The 11350-nt window shown below is 43.9% G+C and overlaps 1 protein-coding gene across 3 annotated transcripts; it reads right to left on the bottom strand.

Moving 5' to 3' along the window:
• Positions 1–1408: 1408 nt before the first annotated feature.
• On the bottom strand, positions 1409–11338 carry LOC128027789 (lysine-specific demethylase 2A-like). 3 transcript variants are annotated; one of them, XR_008186805.1, is made up of 24 exons: positions 10834–11050; positions 10177–10213; positions 9460–9598; positions 9172–9250; positions 9039–9085; positions 8781–8959; positions 8584–8690; positions 8392–8485; positions 7731–7884; positions 7528–7643; positions 7320–7446; positions 7002–7246; positions 6837–6914; positions 6492–6755; positions 6175–6306; positions 6003–6083; positions 5625–5888; positions 4460–4492; positions 3406–4325; positions 3116–3279; positions 2893–3039; positions 2401–2613; positions 2019–2302; positions 1409–1988 (listed from the first exon to the last, which is right to left on the bottom strand). XR_008186805.1 is itself a non-coding variant. In XM_052615664.1 (23 exons), the coding sequence occupies exons 2-23, from the start codon at positions 10210–10212 to the stop codon at positions 2121–2123; spliced, it is 3801 nt and encodes a 1266-aa protein (XP_052471624.1). In that variant the 5' UTR covers position 10213; positions 10834–11338; the 3' UTR covers positions 1409–2120. The 3 variants fall into 3 exon arrangements, 2 of the variants coding, with proteins under 2 accessions (XP_052471624.1, XP_052471625.1); XM_052615664.1 differs by having other exon boundaries at positions 1409–2302; positions 10834–11338; XM_052615665.1 differs by having other exon boundaries at positions 1409–2302; positions 3406–4295.
• Between the last annotated feature and the right edge of the window lie 12 nt (positions 11339–11350).

Below are 11350 nucleotides of genomic sequence, written 5' to 3'. Positions count from 1 at the left end.
TTTGTGTTGTAGTTATTTGAAACCAGGTGGCACAATTTATGAACTCATTTGAGATCAGACAGCATCTTCAGCTGAATTTATGAACTCATCTGAGATGAGCCAGCATTATGCTCTATAGAATTTGTAAATCGATCTGAGATCAGACAGCATCAGCAACAGAATTGATCTGAGATCAATAAACATAAGACAGACGTGAGATCAGAGGGTCATGTGCTCAATTTATAAACTAATCTGAGATCAGATGGCATTGTGATTTAAATAAAGGGGTTCTGCAGGGTAGCGTACTTGGTCCGCAATTGTTTCTCAAATATATAAAGGATATTCAGACTGCATGTGAGGGAAATATGTTTTTATATGCTGATGATGATGCTCTTTTAGTTGCAGATGGAGACTGAATTAATTCAGGAGGAATTGGGTGAGGAGCTGGTTAAGGTTAAGGAATGACTGACTAAAAATAAGCTCTTATTACATCAATCATCAGTATCCATTCTCTTTGGGTCATATTATAAATTGTGTAAGGCAAAGGACTTCGCAATCAGAGTTGATAGTTATGTCCTATTAAACAGAACATCAGCTTATTATCTTGACTCTGTTTTGGGTAATTAAGTGGAGTAAATATGGCTTGGAAAGTGTTGCAAAAAGTAAATGCTAGAACAATGGACATTAAGTTTATGACAGATTATGAGGAAGGGTTTTAGTAAAAGTTGTTTTAAGATGGGCAGTCTTGAATTTGACATATTTGGATTATTGTACTGTTGTGATGATGATGCCTGTGTTTGAGTGTTAAAATTATATTTTTTTGTAATTAATATGAAATGTATGCCAGAAATGTTTTAAATGTTAATCTTAGAATGGACAGGTTGTTCTCATGAACTCATTAGACAAGGGTGAGCAGTGTTTATAAACCATTCTGAGATCCTCAGAGCAACAGTTGAATTTACAGTTATCTGAAATCAGATGGTATCACAAGCACAACAGCAGAAGCAGATATTCCTCAATCAGACAGGGATTTCTTAGACTGGATCATGTGCTGAATTTAAACAATCATCTGAGATCAGACAACATTTGTGTCCGGAGTGTACAAACCCTTTAAAAACCAGACAGAATCTGAATAGTATATTGCTGAATTCATAAACTATTTCGAGATTAGACATTAGGATGCACTTAATTTATAAACCCACCTGAGAACAGAGAAGATGATGTACTTTTTGAAGTCAGATTTTTACATTAGGCAGGAACAATAAAAACCGGAACCTTTTTCCCTGTTGATGGTTGAATGAAGACATTCGGCTGCCAAATACTATGAATAAACAAATTATGTGCATTGTATGACTACCCACCGTACTAACACAGGGCAGCTAACCAATGCAGATTTCGGCATCTCAATTTCAATCAAATCAATTCCAGCTTACATTTTTATCATTTTTTTTTATTTTCTTAAAAAAAAAAGTGGAAAAAAAAAAACTTCTGAAAATGCTACAGATATTTTTTCTGTCGTACTACAGGAGAGGAATACATTTAAACAAGGGCGTTTATATATTTATATCTCTCTATAGTCTCAGGTATTAAGGAGGGAGATGAATTGAGAACAAAAAGGTATTCCTCAAGTAAAAATTACATTTAAAGTAATGGGATAAGTGTGTGGAGGATAATTTAATCTGTGTCTAGATTTCAGGATCTGGACAGTGGATTAGCGTATCAAACAACAGAAGAAGCGAAGGTTTTTAAAGGCAGACAGAAAGCTGCTCTGAAACAGAAATCCAACTGTAGAGGAATAGCACCTGTTGATCTCTTTAATAGAAGAGCCCATGGCATGACAGGCCTGAGAACCCATCTGATTGCCAAATGCAGTGTTTGTGTCAACACAGAAAAAAAGAGAAATAGTTAACTACAAAAGAATACTCTTCACCCAGACCTATTTATATATAAGCCCCGCCCTGGATGCTTTGAGCTCCTCCCTCCTAAGTTGCTATACATGAATCCTGGTCCTCTGTCAAACAGAAGGCCTCCCTACAGACCTACAGAAGGAATTACTCTCACACACACACAGTCGGACTTTGTAGTCCTTCTCAGTCAAACAAATATTCACAAAGTCTCTCTCTCCCTGAGCAGGGCGGGTTTTATGATATCCTCTGGATGAGTTTGTCATCTGATAGGCAGTAGAGGGCATTGACAGACAGCTCGGAGATAAAGCTTTCGCACGCCTGTCGCGAGACCCCTTTGCAGCCGCGCAGGTCCAGTACGGAGAGGCAGGACAGGCGCCGCAGGTACACCAGACACCGGTCTGTCAGACGGCTGCAACCTGACGACGACATCAGACAGGGAAGAATGGTTCATTCATGTTTAACATGTCCACTCATTATTTGGGAGCTGTAAACGGGTTGGTGTGTGTTTGCATACCTGCTAAGTTGAGGTGTGTGAGTGTGTTGCGTGTGGAGGAGCCCACAGCGCTGAGGAGGTTGAGAGCACCGTCTGTGATGGGACAATGCGAGAGCTCGAGGCGAGTGAGCAGAGGCATGTGTCTGATGATCAGCCTCAGCGTGGCTTCGGTCACCTCCAGACCGCACAGCCACAAGCACTGCATGTGCTTCATCTGGGAACGGTTGTCGCTGCCTACAGACACACAGACACGGGATTCAAGCAGGGGTGTGCGAAAAGTAAGTGTTTCATGCTTAAATAACCATTTCATTTTCTTAAAACCCATTTCATAATTTTTAGGGGAGAAATATTGCCCCATAATGGACAGAATGCGACAAGATTAGACAGCCAGCTGTCCACAACTGACCTCAAGCAGCCAAGGCAAACTAACACACTCCGCTAAATACGGTCCAATTAACATCACAAAAATCTCAGAAAATATTGAAACTTTTTTTTTTTTTTGGTCAATAGTACCTGGTGGGTTGAGCAGCTCCCTGATTTGTGCATCTTTGACTCCATCGGCCCAGCTCAGGTCTAAAGAGCGCAGTAAAGGACAGCTTGGAGAGCTCAGCGCCGAGACTGACACCCAGTTGCACCCTGATAGCACCAGATCTTTAAGGCCTGTGAGAGAGCTGCTGTGAGTAATATCACAACATGTACCGTGTATTAAAACAGATGCAGCGGTGAGAACAGGCACCTGGCAGGCGGTTGATGAGCCAGCTGAGCTGCTTCTTGGAGATGTTGGCCCAAGAGAGGTCCAGTGTGGCAGGCTGCCGTTTGATGATGCCTGTGAGGGCCTGTGGACTTATAGAGCGGCAGCGGCTCAGAGTGATGCGCATCCATAAACGCTTGTCACAGCCCCTAGAATCACACCACTGTATTAGAACAAACACACGTTTCAGAAAGCTCCCCATGTAGACAGTAAACAACAAGGTAGCTCACTAGATGTTTTAAACACAGGCAGACGTGTGGTAATCATGCACTCACCATTTGTACCAACTCTTACAAACAGCCATGCAGACGCACAGCTCTGCACGAGTCAAGTAGTGGAACACGGACACCCACACCTCTCTCTCCCAGCCGGGCTCGTTCCCTCCGTTCGGCTCCGCTGGGGGCCGCAAGGTGGAACTGGGACAAGAGTCGGAGTGCTTCGTCTTTTCCGATCGGGATCGGGCCTTTTTCCCAATCCTCTCTCTCGTCAGCCGGTGAGGGGAATCTTTGAAGTTTGATCTCAGTCTCCTCACCATGTGTTTGGATGCACTTCTGGTCAGAGTGTGCGGTGATGACGAAAGAGCATGTGATCTGTTTACATGCAGTCTGTCCGCAGGCGAATGAGGACCGTCTGAGCGAGGGGCGCCGTTTCGGAGTGGGGGACGGAGCAGGGCTTTGTGGTTTTGAGGAAGGCTTCTAGAAGACAAGTTGGCTTCCAGTTTGGGAACAATGGCGCTTGGGTCACGCTTACCCCTCGATGGCTGTAACGTCACCGTGATGCAGGACCCCTGGCCTCTGACATCATCACTTAGCACCACAGATGAGTCCGATGGGGTGGGCTCTCCTCCCTCACTGCTCCCCTCGCTCTCTCCGTTTTGGTGACCGTCTCCGTTCTCATCTTCAGCGGCTTTTCCCCCTCGTCTCTGAGGACGGTTCTCTTTACCATTATACGGTCCGTTCTCTTTCCTCTCCTCCGGTTCTTCTTCCACGGAGTCATCTCTTTCAACCTCTATCTCCATTCTTTCTCTCAGGCCTCCCCCTCGGCCACCGCCCCGGAGTCGTACCCCTCTTCCCCGACAGGAGGACGTCCCTCGGCCACGCGAAACGCTCCGTCCGGGTCCCGCTCTGACTACGCCCCCTCTCTCCAGACTCCGCTGACGCAGGAGCTTTGGAGAAAGAGAGACAGACGAACGGGTCTGAGAGACAGACAGAAGTAGAGAGAACGAAAGCGCAGCCGAGAGCGACACAGAGAGCATGTGAGAATGGGAAAAGCAGGATTACAGCGGCGCTGCGATGAGGGAAGCAGATGTTAGAGGCTTAAAATACTCACCGACTGGAGGATTTTGTTCCTTTCTAATTTTATCTGCAAAAGAAAATAGGAAATCAGACACGCAGCATTACATGACAATTATCATAAAGCCTGATTCACGTTGCACCTTATTTTGACCAAGAACCAGCCACTTAAGACAAAAAGGGTTATGTACATATGTATATAAACTCAACCCCTTTTTATATATATATATATATATATATATATATATATATTTTTTTTTTTTCTTTCTTTCAATTTTCTTAACATTAAACAAATGCCATGAAGTCTTTAGAAAATATAACTTCTCAAATTGTATATAATATACAATAAATAAATTCCCTGAAACTACGTGTTTTTAAAAGTGCCTTTGATTTTTGTATGTCTGTTAAGTTTTAAATGTCTTTTGAACCTTCTATACATCAAACAATCCTGAAAAATAATTGCATTCCACTAAATCAGCAGCACAACTGCTTCAACATTTATAATAACTGGAAATGTTCCTTGAGCAACAAAGCATCATATTTTCATGATTTCTGAAGAATCATGTGACACTGAAGACTGGAGCAATGATGCTGAAAATTCAGCTTTGCATCACAGGAATACTTTGAATTTTAAAATATATTTACCCGTGTTTTTCGGACTATAAGTCACACCTAAGTATAAGTCGCATTACTCCAAAAATACATCACGATGAGGAAAAAAAACATATACAAGTCGCACTGGACTAGAAGTCTCACAAGAGAAAACATTACCGTCTCCAGCTACGAGAGGGCGCTCTTTGTTCTCAGTGTAGGCTACAGGAGCATTGAGCAGCATAGAGCGCACTCTGGCGGCTGGAGACGATAATGTTTTTCTCTTGGTTCAGGTCTCTTACTTCATGTCAAATTAATTTTGATAAATAAGTCGCACCACCAGTCAAACTATGAAAAAAAGTGCGACTTATAGTCCGGAAAATACAGTAAACAAAGCAGTTATTTTATAATGTAATATGTTATCAATATTTTTGACCAAATAAATGCAGCCATAATGTGCCTAAGAGACTTCTTTCAAACACACACACACACACAAATGTCAATTTCTGACTATAAAGGTTGCCATAAATATGTTGTCCAACAAATGTTAATGTAATGAACTGAAAGCGTCATTATATCTGTAACCATATGTATTGTATGTGCATACTCACCCTTTTCCTGAGCTGTAGCTCCAGCGCTCCTGCTCTCCTCCTGTTCTGCTGGTGCTGCAGCAGGAGTCTCTGGGATGGGGGCGGCTGCCGTCTGGAGCGGGTCAGAGGCAGGGAGGAGGGGGAGAGGGGCGGGCGACCTCTGCGCCCTATACGCAGACCCCCCACCCCAATCCCTTCTCTGTACGCGCGCTTAGCCGGAGGACCAGACAGGTGACTGCTGTTGGACACGCTGCTGTCTGTCTCTTCCTCACTACTGCTGGAAAACTTCAGGTGAAGAAGAAAAACCAAAAACAACAATCATTATCAAATGAGGAGTGAGTCAAGCAAAAGCTTGCTTAAACAGGATGACTTTTTTTCTGCCAAAAGCAGAAAGCATACCTCTATTTTCTTGCCCTGGACACATTTCGGACACTCCCAACAACTGGGAAGGTCCTTATTAATAATACCCTCACCGGGCACCTGCAATACACACACACACACACAAGGGATTAACATAACAGTACATATAACAGCTAAATCCATACAAGCAAGATGTGGGACAGACTTGTACCTTTATACATTCTGGATGAGTGATCTGAGCGCATTCGGAGCACTCCATGAGCGTTTGGACGGACTCGGAGTCTTCAGACTCTTGATAGCCTTCCTTACATATGGCACACACTGCAGTAAGAGGTAGCGCCGGCTAGAAATACAACACAAGGGTGAGATACAACACCTACAGGGGTCATTTTTACACAATTTGGGTTTTAGTTTTTCTTAAAGCTTTCCTTTAGATTCATTCATTAACATGTACAAGTCAATTTTACTCCGAGTAACACCACATTTAACTGGTGTTCATTTTAACTGACACTGAACACAGATACTCACTGCAAGACACTGACGGAGAACACAGCTCTTCTTGAGTCTGCCCGGTCCTCCGAACTTCCTCATGTCCCGACAGTAGTTACAGTCGCCGCACTCGGTGCGCAGACAGGCCTCGCAGCGTTTGCAGCGCACGCGTCTGCGTCTCAGAGCGGAGATGGAGGAAGACGGCTTCACGGGACGAGGAACGGGTGGCAGCACGGGGGCTGAACCGGGAGCGCGCGGGCGGTACAGCAGAGACAGAGGCGGAGGCGGCTCATACCACGAGGGCTAGACAGAAGCAGACACATTTTACTTCGGCTCACCACATCTGTATAAGCTGTAAGAAACAGTGGTCAGTGTATAACCCACCCTTTTGGGCCATTTAACAATTGGTTTTCCAGTGTAAGACAACTTGGGGTTATCATTGGCATGTTCCTCTAGCAGCTTCTGTTGGGACAGAAAGAAAAACTTATGCTACTGAAATAAAAACAACCGTTATATTTCTATAGCCACACATGGCGTGCGTGTTCATACCCGTATGTCACCGAGCAGTGCTGGGGCGTTTCTGATGCCTGATGGGACGCATTTCTTGTGTGCTGGCAACTCCTCCAACTTGTGCAGTAATTCCCAAAGCCCTTGGAGCTCAAAGGGTGTCAGGTGAACTTTAACCCCTGGGCGAGCCGGAGATGCTGCCTCTTCCTCAGACTCCTCCTCTTTCTCTACACTTCCCGCATCACTATTCAATCCTCCTTGTTTAATCACGTCCTCCTTCGTCAGCCCTGTGAAGCACAAAACGGGTGTCAGCAGAATTACGGTTGTACAAGTGCACTGTTAAAAAGGTTGTGCGCTGACCAATGCCCAGTGAGTGCTTCTGGAACTCCGGTGTGAGGTGAGACGTGTTGGTCATACAGTACAAGTAACGCTCCAACACATACCAGCACATCTCAAAGTAGAAAGGGTAGCGGAACTTAGCAGGGACCTGCACGGATAAACCACAGAGACAGTCCGAGACGGTTCACAGATGGAATAATAATCATCAAGAGTTCGTTTGAGTGCTCACCCGTGTGCGGTCCTCAATGCTGTAGATGTGGAGCTGCATGGGAATGTTAAAGCTGTGCAAAAAGTTTCCCCCAAACACCAGCGTATCCATTGGAGTGTAAACCGCATGAATCCACCCTACACACACACAGACAGAGGGCTTTGGTCTGAGAAAAGCTGAGAGATTCCTACCTAAATCGTTTGAAGCATGAGAAGCATGTGTACCTGAGGGGATCATGAATGTGTAGCCTTGCTTCAGTTCAATCCGTTGGCACATTGTGGCTTTATCGCCGAGAAAGATGTCCCCCTGCTTCCCTGACAACACCCAGTTCTCATAGAGCTCCAGGTTCTGAGGGGTGGGCGGGATCAGCCAGAACACCTGAGATCATTCAGAACAACACGGGCAGTTATGAAACATCAGATGGGCTGACTCTGACACACAGGTTCGAAAAGTTTATAAATGCTGCAACTAGAGAGAACAAGATGATTTAAATTAAATTAATGCATTTAGCAGAAGCTTGTGTCCAAAGTGCATTTAGGCTAACATTTTTTACCTAACGTGTTCCCTGGGAATCGATCCCACAACATTTTGCGCTGCTAACGCATTGCTCTACCACTGAGCTACAGGAACATTTCACATTTGACATTTTAAACCAAATTGGATTAATTAGTGCACAATATTTCCCATGAAAATTAGACAGCACTCCACGAATTAAACATGCAACATAGAACCAGAACACTATTTGAAATGTTTAATACTGCATTATGCATTTCACATACTATCTCAGTTGAAGTAGGAAGTACACCGTATATACAGTATTCAGTGAGCATTAGCAAGTATTTCATTCTGAACTAGATAGCGTCGTACCTTTAAGAAAGCCCTCACCTTTCTTCCCCTGAGGATATGATACCAGACTGACGTGCCACCAAAGTCTATGTGGAAATCTGTGAAGCATCCCTCGACACTCATCAGACAATACCTGAAAAACAGCAGAAACCAAGTTCATGTTGCCCTAGTGTTCAGAACAAAACAAAAAAAGGTTTAAATGGAACTGTATGAACGAATAAAACAACTCACTTCTGTACTTTAGGGTACTGCATGTCTGTAATGGCATTAGTGGAGTCTCTCTGACTCTCTTTAAGATGCCGTGGCCACATGTTGTCCACCCAGTCAATCATATCAACCTAATTAAAACGATATCCAATAACGCCAGAAGATTTTACAGATTTAGCAAATTCTCAATATGGGTTGACCACTAATTGCGTGTCACATACCGAGGTAGGTCTCTTGACCAGATGCTCTAGTTTTGTGTGACTGAACTCCAGGCTGATCACATTGTACAGCTTTTCACGTTCAGAAGGCGGCGTCTCGTAGTATCTCCTCCACTGCCCCATTGACATCTCGATGCCTTTTTGAGTGGTCACATCCATCACATCCACCATCCTGCGACTGCCTAAGGTAGGGGAGCGAATGTTAGCAGGCGTCACTGTTGATTATAGAGCGATAGAGGGACAAAAACCTTCTCTTCTTACCCACAAACAATTTCACGTCACTGACGCTAAAGTCTGGGTCAGGCATCCTACAAAAGACAGATAATATACAGAGCTGATAAGTTTCAAAAGGGTCCAGTGGCCACAAACACTGGCATGATGAAATGGGTCCTACTTTATGCCAAGACCATCCGCTTTTTGGAAGATAATAGGGTCCCGGAGTCCCTCCCGTTGGATGTACTCCAAGGTGAAGTCTGCGAAGAACACCATACAGTGTTACAAGGATACAAGCATTTCAAAACAGCTTTACAGAAAATGTTGCTTCATAACCAAATCATAGGTGGCAGCGGCAAAGAAAACTCACAATATGGTTTAGCTAGGATAAGAGGAACCGAAACTCAGCTCGCGGAGCTCACTATAAATCAGTGCAGGAACTAAACAACAAGCAAGGTCCAAAACGCACCTTTCCCATCCATAATTTTGACCAGATCGGAGTTGTAACGATCACTTTGGAGTTTCTCGTCAACGTCAAAGGTCCGCTTCCCTTCGATTTCATCATCTGAAATGCTGTCATCTTGGTAACGCCGCCGCGTGCCAGTCCGCTGAACACAGAAAACGAAAGAAATACTACACCGTACTCAGATGAACAGAAATGCAGTGCTGAATTCAACCTGATTGGCATCAACCATGCATTAATAAAATGTAATCATTTTACTCCAACACACTTTGACTTAAACTCGAGCAGATCTAGTCATAGTTTCCTAGAAACAGCTCACTTTTGGACATTTTAGGCAACTTGGAAATCCCAGCCAGGATACGTCCAGAAAAAAAGGAGGACGTATGTTTATCCTTATCTTTAGTTTCAGATGCTCTATCAGAGCTTTATGAGCCATGTAAACATCACAAAGGGTGGATCACCATTAAAGTAAATATTAAAGAAGCCAGTTTATTATTTTCCTGCTGCTGAGGCACAGTCTTGAGTGATAAGGTATTGTAAATACATGAGAATGAGGTTTTGACAGTCTCTTCCCTTTACTGTGTGCTCTGTAACATCAACAAAGCCGAGAGCGCCTGCTGGCGACGGGTTAACGCAGTTACAACTCGGTTAAACCCACATACAAACGTTCCCCAGAAAGCGATGTAGTTCACGTAATAGCTGCTTAGTAAATGAGAAACTTACCAGGCGTTTGCTATAACGGGAACTCCCCTCTTCCATGCTGTGAAAAATGAAGAGATAAGTTACTAGAAGGTCTCTTTCAGACGCTGTAATCAATAAATGGCATCAGGTGCAGCGTTAATGAGCTGAAACCAGCTGGAGTGATTGTTTTTCACGTGCACGGTTCAACAGCAGAGTTAGATGCTGTCTATGTAGGAGGCTCGCGAGGCTTTGAGACACCGTCATTGTGTAAACGATCAGACAACAGAGTGTGTTTAAACGCTCCCAACTTCCCATTTCCCAGACAGCAAATCAAAACGAAACTAAGTTACACACTTTAAACGCCAAGCAATCGGATATCATTCATCTGATCATCGCTCGTGAAGTAAACAAACAGTGAAGAGCTGTGACACACAACTGACATTTATAGCCGTTGTGAAGCTGCTAGCCTGAGCGAGAACCAGTAATGCTAATACAACTCCACTTAAACAGGTCTTGTTTTCATCACTAGGCTTTGTTGTGATTGCTCTATTACTGAAAAGCATATGGTGGGGTTATAATAGCAAAGTCAAACCCCTGACAGTGGAGGCTACCCAACTAATCGACTAGCACTACCATTGACAACCCGCGCTAGCCTGTTAGCCTGCTAGAAACAAAACAAAAAAGACCTTTAAACAATACCTAGACTTCTACTCGCGCTCTCTGCCGACAGTGTCGAGTCGCTCTGTGGAAAGAGGCTTAAAAATTCCCGTTGGACTGCGAATTCATCCTGTGCAATGGTGTCGGTCTTCACTTGATATTCTTATTTTTGTACGATAAAGTTAAATCAATTCGCTTTCATCCGCCATTTTCGGATTCTCATGATACACACACGACTACTACTCATACGACTCGCCCCTGGAATACACAGCCAATGAGGTGGCGGGGATGCAAACTAGGCGAGAGATGATTGGTTCAAACTAATGTCCATCATAAGGGAGCTTCTGATCGTCTACGCCCCTTGTTGGTTCATTATATTTCGGGAGCCAATAAATGTTTCGATTGTTGCTTATTACGGACAGTTTATCGGCTGCGGAGTAAAATTCTAGTCACTTTGTCGCAGACTATTACTGGCAAGAATATTTTTACTTGAAATATAAAAAGTATATAATCTCCGAAAACCCATTGGTTGATTTTTTTGGTCACCGAAGAGGATTAA

Source organism: Carassius gibelio, chromosome A14, assembly GCF_023724105.1.
Source record: "Carassius gibelio isolate Cgi1373 ecotype wild population from Czech Republic chromosome A14, carGib1.2-hapl.c, whole genome shotgun sequence".
NCBI classification, from domain to species: domain Eukaryota; kingdom Metazoa; phylum Chordata; class Actinopteri; order Cypriniformes; family Cyprinidae; genus Carassius; species Carassius gibelio.
The sequence above is the reverse complement of the archived record's forward strand: the minus strand, read 5'-3'. Positions and strand labels throughout refer to the sequence as shown.

Bases quoted from the DNA above. Each gene is read 5' to 3' on its own strand.
- LOC128027789 (XM_052615664.1), bottom strand. From the start codon at position 10,212: ATGGAAGAGGGGAGTTCCCGTTATAGCAAACGCCTG. The intron at 6,084-6,174 runs GTACAAGTCTGT...TGTGTATTGCAG, and splicing joins CTCATCCAGAATGTATAAAG to GTGCCCGGTGAGGGTATTAT. The intron at 3,280-3,405 runs GTGAGTGCATGA...GTGTGATTCTAG, and splicing joins TGTAAGAGTTGGTACAAATG to GGGCTGTGACAAGCGTTTAT.